The following is a 17832-nucleotide window of genomic DNA, read 5'->3' as shown; positions in this document are numbered from 1 at the left end:
TTGTTTGTACTCTGCCTAAGGCAGCTGCATGTCTGGTTTACACATTACCCCACATACCTACTTTACTCCCCACCAAAGATAAAGTAACATGGACTACAGTCATAGATTGTCCACATGTGGGTTAATGCTTCCAATTTAATCGTGCGTGAACAGACAAAGTGTGCTTCTTCAATGTTCACACACACGGCTGTTTCTTTAAGCATTTACATCATTCAGAGGGGGAAAAGAGCAACTGCACGACTAAAATAACTCAAATCTGTAATGCGTGTGTGGTATTCCATATAGCACCTGCTTAATCCAGAGAATCACAGCTCAATATGCTGTATTAATCCCTCCCGGCTCCCGGCGCCACTTCAATCTCACACCACATCTATCTTGTTTTTAAAGGGCTGACCCAAATCCTCCAGTGTTCAAGAGACTCACTGCTGACGCTCCTGGGATTCAAAAGTCATCCATTCTTTAGCACCACTCACACACCGTCTCACACATAAACCCACGGAAAAAAAAAAACATGTCAACATTTACAGTGGGAAACATTTGTGCCTTTCTGCTTGTATAAAGAGTCAATATCAAACTGTGTAGAATAAGAATCTCTTTTGAATTTTTCATTTTACCCTTCAGGTTGCACTTAAAGTGCACTGACTCCACTTTGCTGTGTCAAGGGGATTGGAGTGGAAATAAGCACCATAAGGGATTAGCGGGAAGCAGGTGAACTGCAAAGTGTGTTTGAATATTTTGTTTGAGACTCGGCTCGGATGTTACTGCTAAAGTTTCACCATCAGTTTGCACTGAATTGCATGGAAAAAGAAGTGAGAACAAGACGCCGAGACCAGAACCTGACAGAAAAAAAGGGTCACAGCAGAGACTGTGGAGTAAATGTAGGTTCCTGCTGTCAGACTTGCATGTGAACAGAAATCTCATAGGATGGAGCTGCAAATGTGTCACTTTCCCACAGTGGAAACAAAGAATTATTATTTTTCCTTTAAAGGAACATCCCTTTTCCACATATTCTACTTTTTCTTGTGTGGCACAAAATTAGAGCATCTTAAACTCTAAACAAAACTCTACCATATAAAAGAGAAAGAAAAACCACTCTGCCYTCTTTGTTCTGTCAGCCGTGGAAGGATACTTAGATGCAGCCTACGTTTTGGAGGTTTGGGGACAACCTACTGTGCAGAGCAGATACATAAGATGCCAACAAATGCATTTTATTTCAACTGCAACCCCTAAATCCAGACACAACCATAGTCATTTTTTGTTGGCTAATGTTCATCACGCATCACGTGCGTCAAGAGCAATTTTGATGCACGTCTGACTTCTAAGTGCACAAGTGTTGAACGTGGTTTTGATGTCCATATTGCHTTCAGTGTGCATTAAAGTTGTCAAAACTGGATTTATCTGAAGCTAATAGGACCACAAATGGTTTTCAGTAGTAAAGAAGCTAATCTGCTAAATGAAATTGGAATGAAATTATTCTGGTGTTAGAAGATTTGCAGTAGTATGCCCACCACTACCAAGGGTTAATTTAGAATCATCAATATCTCTCTCTAAGTGCCATATCAGAGGGRGTTGGCGATRATGGTTCTTATACTACATCTRTCACAAGCTGCAGGAGGTGTTGTATATAATTTACATGAAGGTTTTTTTTTTGGAAATCGGAATACCCAGAGAAAAAAATGCATGTGCACAAGAAACAAGGCAAGATTCAAATGAGATTTGAACCTACAACCTTTGTATTGCAAGGCAACTGCACTAACAAACCACACCACTGTGGAGCTCAACATAACTCACTAAACAAAACCCTTTATTTCAGAACACACCCAACAGATCCATTCATTGCAAAAGTCATATTAAACCACAAAGCTCTCCAACTGTGACAATGAATCAATAACATGTCTGCCTTCTAACAGCCACAAACTCAGCYAGGAACAAATGTAATCCTTCACTCGGAAGAATAATTTACTAAACATTTGGACTGACAAATGACATGCATTATTTACTTTTCCATTAAGGGATGCCTGACTTGCAGTGGCTCTACAGCTGCTGGAGTGTTGGATGGTGTTTATTTGTCAAATCAAAGTTTCATTACGCTTGAAAAACATTGGCTAACTGCCAATCAGTTTTGTTCGGACCATTTTAAATAAACACATTCATACAATATTTGCAAAAACAAACTCATCTTCCAGCAAAGTTTGTCGTTCATTTGCTTAATTATTATGCTGGTTGATTTAGACTCTTGGGAGTCTTGTAATCTCTATGAGAACCGATTTACTCTGGCAGATCACCTCGGATTTGTGAGGAAATCAATAATCCTGCCTGACGGTTTGCTTCTGTGCGGGCCTCAACGCTTTCACTAAAGATGCAGGTTTTTGAACACGGTGATGGGCTCAAGTTGTCACTGACAGTGTTGCAACTTGCTGGCTCCCAAATCTCCGTAATCAATTTCARGTTAATCGTTCTGGAATCCTTCACTTAATCAGCAACTGCAACAAATCGCAATGCCAACAAATGTCTCACCACACTTTGTGTTGAATTTTCTTGAGCAATCATGATAACTACAAACTGTTAATTATGTGACAAATGCTGTTGATTCAGATGCTGATGAAATGTTTGTACAATCTTTCTAACATTTATGTATCATCCTGAGTGCCTCGTGACCATCAATTTGTCAATTAAACGTTGCTTCATCTCTGTCCGGCTTACACAAGCAGAGAGAGTATTTACACAGGGTCTGTTATGTCTTCAAAAATTTAAAAGTGGAGAGTATTTTCAAGACCCTTCCCTTTTCACTATGAATGTTTAATTCCATGTGTGAGATTGGATTTGTCAGTTCCACCCTGCTTTTCTTCAAAGTAGTCACTTTGAAGATAAGATTCAAAGTACTGCTCAATATATTTTGTACTCCCGTAATTCTCTGTAAGCATGGATTACTGTTGCTTAGTGACTGTTGACTATGAGTCATTGTCATTTTGGCTTTGAGTCAATGGTAGAATGTTTGGAGACATTGATCCATCCATGTGAGCATAGGCCACTGACACGATTATTGACTGTTAAAGTGAAATAAACTCAATCTTGGTGCAAAGTGCAAAATACCCTTATTGGAATGTTGTTTCTTCATAAGAAATTGAAATTACATCTAAAAAAATTGGCATCTAAATATTTCCAAGTTCATTAAACTTAGTTGAAATGATCTCAGTTTTGATCTTTAATTCTTGCATCAATGYTAATTGTTTTTTTGTTTTTTGTTTTCCCTAGGGTGGAGGTCACAGGATTCCAGCTCTGTGCAGCAATTTAATGATAAAACCATTCTTTGGGAAAAAAGACAAATAATCATGTCCCTGACAATGGCACCTGCATGCATACCTAAACTGTGGGCCTGGCTCTTCATGGTYTTTCTGTGCCTAACAGGATATAATGGCATGCTTCAGTTTGCTGCAGCCACGATACAAGGATACATTGAAGACACTGACATGACGTGCCCATCAGTATGCAGGTGCGATGAAGACTTTATCTACTGCAATGATCGTGGACTGAGCTCGATCCCATCACTGCCTCCTTCGGCATCTGTTCTCTACCTTCAGAACAACCACATAAACAACCCAGGCCTTCCCACGTCCTTGGAGCGGCACCTTTCCGTCCGTGTTGTCTACCTCTATGATAATGAACTGGATGAATTCCCCATGCACTTGCCACCATCCGTGCGTGAGCTGCATTTGCAGGACAACAACATCCGCACCATTCCTCGTAGCACTCTGGCACGGATGCCCTTGTTAGAAAAGCTCCATTTGGACGACAACTCAATTTCCACTGTCTCCATTGAGGATCAGGCTTTTGCGGACAACCCACGGCTCCGTTTGCTTTTTTTGTCACGCAACCATTTGTCTAGTATTCCCTCAGGCCTACCTGCCTCTCTGGAAGAACTTCGACTAGATGATAACCGTATCTCTACTATCCCAACCCATGCCTTCCGTGGCCTCAGCTCACTTAGATGTCTTGTTTTAGATGGAAACCTTTTGGCAAACCAGCGCATAGCAGACGACACATTCTCCCGCCTTTCTAACCTGACTGAGTTGTCCTTGGTGCGCAACTCCCTCCAAACCCCTCCTGTCAACCTGCCCAGTGCTCATTTACAGAGACTGTCTCTACAGGATAATGCCCTGACACATATGCCACGTGGATCTTTAGATGGGATGCACCGACTGCAGAGGTTGGACCTGTCAGGAAATAACCTGACAACACTACCAAGAGGACTCTTCAAAGACCTTGACAACCTTGGCCAGCTGCTGGTGCGTGGAAATCCTTGGCACTGTGGCTGCAACTTGCGATGGCTGTATGACTGGCTGCGCATTCGTGGTAACTCCATCACGGTTAGAGGGCTCATTTGCCATGGGCCTGACCGTGTGCGAGACTTAGCTTTGATTGACTTAACCAGTGAGATGGAAGAATGTGAGGTTTTAAGAATAGCAGGGACTAAAGACAAAGGAGCTGTAGGTGGAGTTGAGAGCTCTACGACCAATGCACCTCCACAGGGTTCTCTCTTTACCCTTCGCTCAAAGAGACCTGGTCTAGGGCTTCCCGACTCTGCCTTAGACTACACACTTAGCAGCAGCGGTGTGGGCAAAAGCTTAGCTCTAAATGTAAAACCTTTGTCTCATAACAGCGTGCGTGTTACTTGGAGTGTGGCTCAGCCAAGTTCCTCTTTTAGACTGAGTTGGCTCCGGCTTGGTACTGGGAACGCCATGGGATCAATCACAGAGACCCTTGTTCGGGGTGATCGTCGAGAATATTTGCTCACCTCCCTGCAACCCCGCTCTAGCTACATTATCTGCATGGTGCCACTACCTGCCAGCTCAGAAAGCAAAGTCACAATTTCTGGAGATGCTGACTCGGATGAAGCTGTAGTCTGTGCAAAAGCTGAAACATCAGACCTCAGTCCACTGGAAGAGGAGGACCAAGACTCACGGCAGATAACAACCCTACCCCTTGCAGGGATTATTGGTGGAGCTACCGCAACTGTTTCTCTGGCTCTTATTTTTGGTGTCTTTTGTTGGTACGCACATAGAACTGGCCATTTATGTTCCCGTGACCACTATACTCGGAGTAATTCAAGAAAAAATAAAAATTATGACGATTACATTGAGTCTGGCACCAAGAAGGATAATACCATTCTTGAGATCCGTGGCCCAGGCTTCCAGATGACTCCTATGCCGGCATGTCAGCCAGTACAGCCAAAACCATTACGAGAGGATTACATCATTCATACAATATTTCCCTCCAATGGCACTGGCATATACAAAGGATCCAACCATGTTTCCAATGCTGGACATGTCACCAACCGTGGCTACAGAGAAGGAGGAATCCCAGATATAGACTACTGTTACACATGATGTATTGTACCAGATGCTGTTCGTAGTGTAATTGGTAAACTGTATAGATGCACAAATTCCCTTGGCATGGACACTTCTGAAGCACCCCTCTGTGCCTTCTTCTTCTGGTCTCCCATTCCAAATGACCTACTGTTCATTACACTGAAAGTACTGGATGTGAAACTGAAACTGTGAGAACAGTTCACTGCAGGAGGCATCAGCCAATGCCCCAGGTGTAAATGCACAGCAGAGTGTTTCTTCACCATCTTAGTAATGGCCTGTGTATGATTTCCTTTTTGCTCTTTCCCTGTGACATGTAAGAATGTATCCTTTGTGGAAAGGTCAAACTTAGCGTGGGCGCAGGTAGAGTTCTTCTTTCACACACAGGAACCACAGCAGTTTGTTCAAAATGGATTTATTAAGGATGAGAAACAGACGTTTTCGGCACTGTTTTCCTTCCCACCGCTCACACACAGTATGTTGTCTTATTGACTCATTGTTCCAAATGCCTCAACTATATTGATGTGCCCTACCAGCTATCCAAGGAAAGGGCTTTGTAAAGCTGTGAATTGTTCTATTTCAAARGACCCAGTAACCACTTGTCTTAAAGTAAGTTTGTTTTGTCCTAATTCATCAGACGGCAGGATTGAGCTCTTCTGAAGGCTGGTCAGTAGTGGTGATACCTCTTCAGATTGTTCTCCTAGAATCAGTATTACATTAGGTTTTTGTTTGTTTGTTTTGTTTTGTTTTTTTTTTTTGTTTTTGCAGCAAACTTGTGTTCATTTTTAACTTTGCTATTGAACTGGGCTGTGTTTTGAAAAATGCTTAGCTATTTTTTTTTCAATGGTTTGTTAAATAATGAAATTCTGCACTGCTATCTTTGTTTTATTTGCCCTTTATGGGATGGGTTTTATTTCTGCTTAAACTGATTTGAAAAAAAATGTGGACCCTCTTTTTTTTCTTTAGCCATGAAACCCGGTGTTTGCTTGACATTGTGGTATTGTTTTATCAAATAACAACTGAAAAAAAGCATTTTGAATACTTCTTTGTTACACGKATTGGAGTGAGTTCTGAAGTGAGACTATTTGTACTACTTTGCAATTTTCAAATTGGCAGCATCCAAAGACAAGCATGTCCCACTGATACATTAAGCCAACCTCACCCACTTTTTTTTTCCTTTGTTGTGTCTATGTGTTTCACATGTGAGTTCAGTTGTTGACTTTTTTGTTGTTGTTGTTGTTGTAAAGCGTCTCCCTGAACTTTTGACAGATTGGACAAAACCACTAAAGCGGAGCCTCCTACTGGAGGATAACTCTTGTGTGTGACCTAGAAGATGAGGCCAAGAACTGTGAGTGCATTTGAGGAGACTCAAACCACAACACTGTTGACCTACACTGTGGGGCGGCAGCCAAGCTGAGTGGGCGGATGGTGGGAGAGGAGAGTTGGGATGGGAGGTGACTCATCAGTGATTGGTGTTCATTGATGTTTGTTTTAGCAACAGAAAAGGCCCCTGCTCATTCCACCTCTTTTATTACTGAGCAGCACTAAAAATGTAAATGTATTAGCACTTAGCAGGGAAGAGGAATAAATGTAATGACAGGGACGGGGAATCAGAGGGTAAAGACACATCCCCCTGTTCCAACAAAGACCCAGGATTGATGGCTCCTGCGTTGTTCAGTTCAACAATGCATAAATCTGTTTGTCATATCTGGATCCTACCCCTGGGTTTAATATTCTCCATCAGTTGTTTATCACTGTGTTGCTTCCAAAGGGGAAACCAATTGTGCTTCCTTGACTGTTCTGTCCGGCAGAGTTTTACACTAGTGTCAGACAATATGTCAGTGGAATGTATAATTTTACCTTGCACCCATAATTATTGGCTTAAACAAATTCTACTGGCCTGGCAAATTCTGTTTTGGGGGGAATATTAGTATAGTGTAATTGTTATTTTACAGTGTATCTAATAAAGATGCAAACTTCTTCTTCATTTGTATAAATAAAACCATGGCCACAGCCACATGAATATATATTTTTTTCTGGTGAGCTAATAAAAGAAGAATGGTGCCATAAGTTTGCGTTGAAAAAGAAAATGTAAACCTGAGCTATGTGTTTAATTTGCTTTATAAAGTCATCTTCAGAGGGGATCAATAAAAGTTTTATAATCTTGTTACAACTGAAACCTGTCATTTCACCTTGTACTCAAGGGCCTTACCTTTTTAGCAGCTCTATAAGTGCTAGTTTTTGTTCCAGTGAAGTGTTTTTTTAATACAAAAGAAAACCCCCACATTGTAACCGGTGAAAGAAATCCCAACTACAAATGAAGCAAYATGTTTGAAACTAGCTGAGGTGATGAGCTCATAGGAGTCGCCAAGCTGCTGCCTACACTTAACCTAATGGCCTCGCTCAGACTGAGTGTTAGCATTTGTTTTGGGTGATCCAATCACCATTAAACACTTAGCTGCAAGTGCAACTAGAAAGAAAGAGAAGAACACTGAGCTCCGATTGTTTGGATCATATTTAAAATGTTCCGGGTCACACACAGTTCATTTCATTTAGCAGCATGAAATATGATTAGATTAGCCCCTTTAACACAAAGCTTTCTGGCCAGGCCTTGGACACGTTCATCTCACCATGGTGTGTAAAATCACTGAGGCACTACTCTGACACGATGAGCTGGCAAATAATGTAGTCACAGAGCTGAGTTGGTGAGTAGGTGTGAAGTGCGTGTCTGCTGTCATTACGATGGTTCAATGATGCCAACTTCTTATGTGTAAGAAGACAACAGGTCTTTACAAAAACATTTTTGGAAAATGTTCACAAAGACTTCTTGAATCTGCTTCTGATCATTTACAAGTTCAACGTACTGTAAAAGAAAAAAATACATACTGAAGCTGTCATTGCAGAACCACAGGGAGTGAGGTAAAACTGAAAAGCACGGATGTGGAGCACCTCAAAATGTAGGACAGGTCTGTGGTGTAACTGCAGCTGGTTGACTGCAAAAAAAGGATCTGTTTTGTAAGTGGTAAATGCAAATAAATCTGTTAATTAAAATCCAGGTAGCAGTTATATACTAAATGACATGAAGAAGTAATTGTGAAGTTCAATGTTTAGAGCTCGCTCACTGATTGCCTGCCTGTTTAATCCTTCAGGGTCACAGGAGATGATGTCTGTCTCCAGCAGTCTACAGGTGAGAGGTGGGGCACACAACTGACAAGTTACCAGTTCATCACAGTGTCAACACAAACACGAGACAGACAATAATACAAACTTAAAGTRGATTCAGAATCTCCAATTAATACAGCTGAAATATGTTTAAAAACTGAAGAACCCACATGTGAATGGAGAGACTGTGAGGTCCATCAGAAAGGCCCTGGCCACAGTTTGAACCTGAGACCTACGAGCTGTAAGGCAACTTTGCTCAATCGTTCAGCATTGTACTTGAAACTGTCCACTTCAAAAGTACGAGTATTCCAGGTATGAACCCAGCTTGTGTTTTTATGCAGTCTGAACACAATGAGTCTTAATTAGKTCCGGATCTAAGAGAAATTAGGTTRGCTTGAACTCACATCTATGTTCAGTCTCAGACCTTTGTGCAGATTCAGGCTTATTAATTTTATAAGAGACATTTTAAAGCTTTAACAAGAACTTCTTTGTTAACTAATGAATGATATCAACTTTAAAGATTTAATTAGAGAGACTAAAAAGCACGGCAGCTGTGACCACCATAATAATGTCACAGTGTACTGACTCATTTAGGGCTATGCTCCTTTTTTATTACACAAAGTTGGGAAACTAAATAATGGTCAGTTAAGCCTCACAATTTAAACTTAAAGCAAGCCATTTGCTTCATGTTGTAAATTAAGATGAAACCTATTAAAAACAATTTATTCAAAGTACAATAAATGTAGTTTATTTTTCTACTGTTGTACAGGACAGGACAGATATAAAGTTTCAGCATATCCATCATGTGAATTGTATTTTTTATTAGTTTAAAATGCTAACTCATGTTGAAACTTCAGTGTCCAACTGTATCCTTTATTGTTGCTGATTTGTTTAAATTTCCTTCCTTATGACAACTCCAGTTTCTCACTGACATTCGTTTGATATCCGCAGAACTGCAATATGATTCTATTTGTATAGTTTATAACCACTGTAATGCAGTCTGCTGCTGAAATGTGATTTCTAGCAGTAGCTCAAGGCCTGAGGTGAAACAGAAGTGTATCATTTTAACCCATTCTCATCATGGTGGTGCTGGAAGACAAATGCAAAAAGATTTATGGACAAAAAGAGAGCTGATTTGATTGGACAAAAAAAAAACTTTCAATATAGGCTGATTTTAACTCTGGTAAACTGAATAAATAAAAAATGCTACTGAAAATAATGATTTGGAGGCAAAAGTTTATTATACTAAGAATATTTCATGAGCCATGTTATGGCATTTTTGCACTGTAAGGCCCGGCCCGGCCTGTGTTCAAACCCAGGTTCTGCAGGTTTTTTATTAGCTCTTATGGTGCAATTCCAGCCCGATTGCAGGAGCCCAAAAAGACGTGGTTCTATTTGGGCCGACCTGCTCGGTCTGATTTGACATCGGCAACTGTTGCCTATTGATTTGTCAGGTCACAAATATGAGACTAACTTTACTAGAATCATTGCAACTGTAGAAAACTACCAGACAACAAGAAGCTAACATTAGCTTAACATTCTCTACCGTCTCCCCCTCTTGTTTTCAGCGTCATAGTGTCGAATGCTCCGGTACAGTCTTCACCTTTCCTTTAACAGTGATGTCATCTATTATTGTGTCGCAAATAAAATGACTTAATATTTGTGCATTTTTAAAATACTCTGCACAAATTAAAATGCAAAAATGCCATCATTGATGTTGCATAAGAGAAGTAGAACAGATGCTGGAAACCATCCCCTATTGGTGGTCAGTGGCATTACACATCAAGGTCATAAATGTTTTCTTATTTTATCCAAGAAGGCTGTGTCCATTTTTTTAAGTTCTCCGTTCTGCAGGGGTCACCACGGTGAGTGAATTTGCATGAAAGATCCTGCAATTGTTTTACACTGTATGCCCTTCCTGATGCAACCTYGGCTCAAYCACACAGCCTCAGGGTTATGAGTCTGCAGCACAGACCACCGAGCTGCTGCGGCCTTCATGTGTTCCTCTTTTAAGTCTTGGTTTTAAAAACCAATAACTGATCCCTGCAACCATGAATCCAAACAGCCTCAGGTCATTAATTAGCAAAATATACTCGTAGTTTGGATCACGAAATGACACAAATACTGCCAGAAGAGAGACAGAGAAGAAGAAGAAGAAGAATGAAAACCATTCTGGTTGCTATGTATCAAATGTTCATAGAGTTTAACATTTCAAAAGGAATGTGATGGAAATGTTGAAAATTATTCTTAAAGAGCATAAGTATAAAATGCGGCTGTAAAAATGAAAATATTTTTATAAACATCTTTAACCTTGGAAAAAAAAAGCTTAAACAATATTGTAGGATGTTAAATTTGAGATTCCAATGAGACAGATGAATAAGAAACATCTTTATTTATTTATTTTTTTTTTTTTTGCTTTGTTTATAGTGTTCATTTTCCAAAGCTTCGAGCTCCTCGGGGAGGTTGATAGCACAAAATGTAAATAGACAATACAAATATGTGTCTGCTGCTGAACTAAGACAGCATTCCTTCCCGCTCAAACACCTTTTGTGCTCACAGAGATGAAAAATGTGCTTAGAGAAGAGAGAAATTAGAAGTGAGGCGCTCATTTCTTGCCTCATTACCAGTCGATTTAAGACCATCCCCTGTAAATCTCGCTGTGCAGCCAGAACCGAGGCTGGAGTGCTGAAATGTCAGAGGCATAAATGTAGAACAGAGACCAAAGAGAGAKAATACGTGAAGATGACTTGATGAATAACAGGATGAGCTCACTTTAATTTTGGGGGGATTTATTAATTTTGTTTTCTCAAGATATGAACAGTTCACAGCTGATAATCTGATCATCATAAACATAACCCAGCATGGATTTTGTTAGTGAACTGTCTGAGCCTTTCAAACTTAAAGAACAACATAGTTTGTTTTAAAARGGCAGTAATTCACTTTGATCTTAGCATTAGCAGAATTAAACTTTATTGTTACTTCAAATCGAGGTGCAACAACTTTTTCATAGAACCCCACTTGAAAATATTTCTATGGTTAATGGGATCTTTTCTGGAACTTCAAGAAGTAGCTTAGTTCTAAACATCCTTTGAACATCTTGTCTTGTTAACCTGTAATCACAAAGAAAATAATCCAAGGACCCAGAAGAACAGTGCCATAAAACAGGTGTGGYCCAGATCTGGCAATGATTCCACTGTTTCTAAGATTGTATGCCATAACTGGTCCAGTTGTGGTTTTGTTTATGTGATGCTGGCCCATGCATTGACCACCTCTGACAGACCAAACCTGGGCCACCAAAGGGTTGTCATTCTTTGTGGTATCTGGGCCGAGTGTTGGTGCGTTGTGTGGCTTCAGTTTAAACAGTAAATAAATCTCAGATTTGCACTTTTTGCTACAGCTGCACAATAATTAAAACCCAACAGATACAAACAAATTCATCTCTAATGGGAAAGCCTGACAAGTTTTCTATTGGACTGCCATTTAAATCTTGATTTGGACTGAGCCTCAGCAACCTTGGTGTCGACAAATCAACGTCAGATTTGTAGTTTGGCGTAATCTTAATCCCTGAAGAAAGCTGAGCTTGTTAGAGCTCACAGGTGCAACTGTGACTCGCAGCAAACCTCAGTGCTGCTCATTCATCACCTTATTGTATCTGTGGCCTCAGAACTCATTGAAATGTTTCAAGCTCTGGTTTCATCACTGAATTTCCTGCTAAATTTCACATAAATCATTGTTTTTATTTTTTTATACATGACTTTATCGTTGGTAAGTGATATCCCAATATTCATGAGCCAGGATGTTTTGCTTCATGACATTTTATTACTGTASACTGATCCTCTACAGTAACTGTATCCCAGTCAAATCCCGTTATCCTCATCAGTGGTGAGAATTCTCAGAAATGCACTCAGCTAGAACCAGCAGGTGCGCTTTATTGTTTTTCCTGATTTGCTACAAAGCTTGCATTCATTTTTTCCCCTCTCCCTCTAATTAGTTTATGTAGGAGCTAAATGAAGACGTAACGTTGGCGTGTAGGGGTGAGAGATTATGGCCATGGCTGGATTTACTGGGAGTACTATCAAAAGCAAATTTACTGCTGAACAGATTTATCGTAGGTGGCCAAACATCTGTTTAGGAGAGTGCTATTTATTCTGAAGTGGTAGTAGTCATTGTAATGTGGCTCACATTACCGAGGTGCTGCTCCCAAATGAAAAAAGTACATTTTATAAATCAATTTAGCCTTTTTTAAACAATTAAATCACTGGCACACATTTTCTGAATGGTCTCAGAGAATAGATACATTCTATAGGTGACATTTAATAAAACTAATGCATGCTAGCAGAATTTGTAAGGCACTTTGGATTCTCTGACTTAAAAAAAAGTCTTGCTGGTGCAAAAAAACAACTATATGTGGCGGCTACCCAAAACTCCACCAACTTTTAATGTAATTATTTAGACAGCTTCACATGGCTCCCACTGGAGATTCAAGGATTTTCAAACATGCATGAATGAGTCAAAGCAAAACTCTGGGTGGGTATTTGATGAGAGAATTACATCATAACATAAAAAAGCTCAAAATAGTCGATTTTGCATAATAACCCCGCTTTAAATGGCTGCCTCGAGTCAAGCTCTTCTGGTGTCACACATAAAAAAAACAGTAAATATTTAACCTAAAGGATGTTTTGTTGCTGCTGTGTGTGATTTAATGTGAGCAGGGGGATGGAAACGTTATTATTACTGGTTTATTTAAAAAAGGGGGTTTGATCCATTTTTCAAAACGATGTGTAATTCAGTGCTCAGATTTGGTCAAATTCAACAGAACTCTTGTTTTGATTTGTGGCAGTTTCACATTAACTATCAGCTATGAAATAATTAATGAAGGATCTCTATTTTATTGCCTTATTATAAAACAGACAGGACTGGGTGATTACAAAACACCGCTTCAACATCCTTTCAGTCATCTCGACAGTGACAGGCATGTTTAAATCAGCCTTTTAAAAAACACCATTCTGTCATCCACCAACTCATTTAACACTCAAACTGAGCAAACACAAGTGTAACACTGAGAGTGCTGAAACATCTTGGCAGGAGCCTTTTGTCACCTAAAATTAATACAGATTTATTGCCTTATTAAGATTTTAATAGTTTGTTTTTTGGAAGCAGCTCTCAGCCTGAGCAGCCAGTTGTTTTAYGTAAATGTCAGTTTATGGTTTTATCTTAAGAAAAAAAAACCTCATTGTATATTTTGGGTACTTTGCTATGAATAAAATATTTTTAAATCAAATTCACAGGGACTACTCATATACACACCATGAGTTATTTTCAGTGTTTGCAGGATTTACTGAAATGTTCAACTTTGATCATTTGAGTCATGAGCAACACTTATTTCTGACAAACACCTCAAAYATACTAAGACTTAATCATCGTTATTTATTCCTCCAAATGAAATTATTTCTCACACATTCAACAGTTCAAAAGGAAAAGATAAAAACTGCCTTAACAGTGTTAAATCATATTGGTTAAATTTGGCTTTTTTTGAAGTGGGGTTCTGTTAAAAATTTACAAAAAAAAAATCAAAATCTTACCTGTTTTAGATCACTTCTTAATGACCAATTAGGACTGAGGAACTTACAACTAAACCYAGCCTAGCCTAAATCAAAGTGGTCTGCTGATGTCTGACATGTTCAACCTCTAAAATTTCAAATCTATAGCTATAACCAAGACAGTTTCACAATACATATTTTACATAAAAAAACTCAAACTTTTGTCATGCTTGCATACAACAAAAGCCAGCAAACAGGCAAAAACTCAGAGTAAAATAGGAAAATTTATTTATTTATTTATTTGTAAAATAAAAGTAGWGGCAGGGCAGCAGAAAAAGATACTAGAATAAATGGAAGGCAACACTCAGAGCACGAGGGAAAACAAATCAAGACTGACGGAAGAGAAGACATGACAAAATATAAAGGGAGAAACTAACGAAYGGTAATGAGAAACACCTGGGACAAGACAACAAGAATCAGGTGTGYGAGGAGCTGGGGACGAACACTGAGGAGAGCTAAACTGACACAGGGAGACACTAAAAACAGAATAAACTYACAAAAACCCAAAATCCTCTCGTGGGAGTAGATCCAAAGAATATTAAAAGACAAGAAAAGTGCTCCAATAATGCAAAAACCATAAAGGTATAGACGAGTGAAAAACGTCACAGAGGATCACTCAAGACCATTAGAGTCCACAAAATCACAGAAAATTTCCAGAAAGGCACCATGTTTTCATGCCACTAGACATGAATTACGTTGCACTTGATTGTGGTCAAACTTGGTGTGAAATGYCAACTAAAGAAACAACTAATGTCTCCTGCTTTGTTAACATGTCTTCAGCCATGCTGGTGGAGTCTCTGATGGACTTCTGATCATTCTAGTTCTAGTTTTGTTGGAACACAAGTCAAGTACTGACCTCCAACAGATAGACATTCACTAAMGACACTCTGCACCACAGCAGAGTCTCTCTTATGCATTTCCTCGTTGGGCTTTATTTATGTTTTAATCTATTAGCAGCTGGTCACAAACAGGAGTCACACACCCCTACCCCCCACCCCCTCTCTGTGACACACTACTCAAGGTCCTTGTAGTTCTCCAGCCATCCTGTGCAGCTTTATCTCCTACTCACCAGGATCTCACACTGTAGTGTCAGTTTAATTTAATGTCTCATAAAGCAGCACCCTCTGAGACTTTAATGGTGATTAGGGGGCCATCCGGAGAACCAATACCAGCCGAGAGCTGGAACGAGGAGGGGGATATCTCATTCCTCTGTACACCTTTCTGTCAGCCAGAACACTTAATCTTTGCCTGCCTGCTCTTTGTCTTGTCAGGTGATCCTCCAGAGTGATCATTGGGTTGTCCTGATCTCAAAGACCAGGCTTGTGTTTTTTTAACCTAAAGAGCTGCTGGTATCTTTGCTTTCTTGGCATGTTACAAAGTTAGAATAATTAAACACTAGCTAGTGTGCATTAAAGATTTGAAACGTGGGCACAGCTAACCAAAATGTTTCAAAATGTTAGCTTCAATAACCTCTAATACGTAGCTCCACTACTGCTAAGACACTAAATAGCAAAAAAAAAAAAAAATGGCAGAAGCTGGTGATCAGCTGCTAACATTTAACATATTCACAGCCGCCGTGTGTCAATAGACAATCCGCTGCACCTTTGCTCAGATTATTTCTATAAATGCATTCCTCTGCATTCCTTCTTCACATGTCTCAGACGTTTCATCCATGGTGTCAGTTTTATGGTCAATAACCAAAACTTCAACACGGATGTCAAACCAAACCTAAATGTGTAACGTGACAATCAGAGGTGTACGTGTTACACGATTAAATATGATTGAGCTCATCATGAAAGGAGTTGTTTATTACTCTAAAAAAATGACGTGCTGACTCTACTTTATTATTTTTTAAATGTGTGTAAAATTACTTTGACTTTCCCAATTATTGTGAGCAGTTTTATGACTCCCACTTATGTACTTTTCTTACCAGTAAAATGTTTTCACCAAAGTAATTTTCTATTAAATTATTCTTACTTTTACTTAATTATTTCTTTTATGTAATTTATATGCTGTATCTCTGGTGATAATATAAGTGAACACATCTCAAAACGGTTCATTAATCACAAATAAAAGCGTTGATGTTTTGTGGCATGTTTTCATAAAATTATTTTTCTTCACCAAGAGGCGCAGCTAAAACTCTGCGAGCTGACAGACTCCCGTACAGCAGTACAGAAAATATTTTAAAGCATCAGCAAAACATAGCAGCGCATGTTTCTGCCAATTTAGTTCTTATTTTTATATATTATTTCTTATTTGTTACTGTAGCACTAAAATGTATGTGTGTCCCAAATTAAAGAAAATATTTGTGTCTTTACCTAAAAATAAGACAAATGAAAGCAGCCAAACAGTCAAAAAGATGGCCCAGCACAAAAGAGCTACATCATCAGGCCAGGATTCTACAGTTTACACTCATCTACAGGCCAGCTGTCACTCTTTCAATTCAATTCACTTCAATTCAGTTATTTATATAGCGCCAAGTCACAACAACTGTTGTCTCAGGGCACTGTACACAAAAAAATAAAAAGAAAAAACAGTAAATCTAAGGAAGCCAGCTGACTGCACAGAATCTTTGCTTCGTCACAGTCTCCCATCCAGAGCAGCACACCGACAGCAGCGGAGAGGAAAAARTCCACCTTAACAGGAAGAAACCTCCAGCAGAACCAGACTCAGGACAGGCGGCATCTGCCTCGACCGGCTGGGTTTGAGGGTTCAGGAAGGAGACACAGACAAACACAAGACTGATCCAGGTGTATTTTCCTCTAGAAGAGAGACAAGGAAATCACGTTATTGATAGAAGTAATTATAACAAACGTAGAGAAGAGAGACCAAAGATAACAGCAGAGTGAGGAAATGTGGTCAGTTTGTCCTCCAGCAGTCTAAGACTGTAACAGCATAACTAATCAACTATAATAACTAAGGAATAGCTATGGGATGAAGATGTTTTCATTCTTCATAGAGAGGAACATTGGTTTGAGAGAGGAGTAAAGAAGTCGTTTTTGTGAAGAAAAACCAGCTGTCATTAAACAGAGGTGAAGGTCTCCATGTCCACTGTCCCCCTCTTACAGTGCTGTTATTGCGTGTATGACTCAGCCCTCTGTGAAAAATCAGGAGAATCAGGGCCCTAACATCCAGTCGTTGTGAACTGTGAATGCTATAGCAACCATTCTCAAGTGTTGATGATGTCACTGTGCTACCTGTAGTATTGCTTTCTTTTTGTGGCTTTCTCCCCATGGCACGGCAGGAACTTGCAGAATCTGTCTGCCAGTGTGTAAAGCTAATGGGGGTAAAATGTCTGGCAGTCCTAATAAACCAGCCATAGGTTTCTACTTTTTAATCTGTCTCGTATAATCGGATTGTCAAATTAAAAATAAAACAAATGGAAATGCTTGAGAACAACCACATTAGTAGTTCAAATGACTTGAGGAAGGACAGTCATTTGTGCAGCAATGATTTCTTTTAATGTTATGTCCTCCATTTCCCCCCAGCAAACTCAGTAAAGAGGACAAGCTGGGGTCTCCAAATCTTTAGTCTTTTATAAGATTACAGAGTCCAAAATTAAATAGAGAAACAAGCAAAGATTTGAGGGCCACTACCGAGGTAATGCCACTGATGGGTGCAGCACACACAGATTTCCTTTGAACACCACACACACACACACACACACACACACACACACACACACACACACACACACACACACA

General features: G+C 39.6%; 1 protein-coding gene across 2 annotated transcripts in view; it reads left to right on the top strand.

Annotated features, from left to right (window-relative positions):
• flrt1a (fibronectin leucine rich transmembrane protein 1a) overlaps positions 1-7543 on the top strand; it is a 63387-nt gene extending 55844 nt beyond the window's left edge. For both annotated transcript variants that reach the window (XM_014016452.1, XM_014016453.1), the window contains exon 3: positions 3256-7543. In XM_014016452.1, the coding sequence (XP_013871906.1) occupies positions 3333-5387 (2055 nt within the window). In that variant the 5' untranslated portion in view covers positions 3256-3332 and the 3' untranslated portion in view covers positions 5388-7543. The remainder of the gene's footprint in view (positions 1-3255) is intronic.
• The last annotated feature ends 10289 nt before the right edge of the window (positions 7544-17832 follow it).

Source organism: Austrofundulus limnaeus, unplaced genomic scaffold, assembly GCF_001266775.1.
Source record: "Austrofundulus limnaeus strain Quisiro unplaced genomic scaffold, Austrofundulus_limnaeus-1.0 Scaffold145, whole genome shotgun sequence".
NCBI classification, from domain to species: Eukaryota; Metazoa; Chordata; class Actinopteri; order Cyprinodontiformes; family Rivulidae; genus Austrofundulus; species Austrofundulus limnaeus.
The sequence above is the reverse complement of the archived record's forward strand: the minus strand, read 5'-3'. Positions and strand labels throughout refer to the sequence as shown.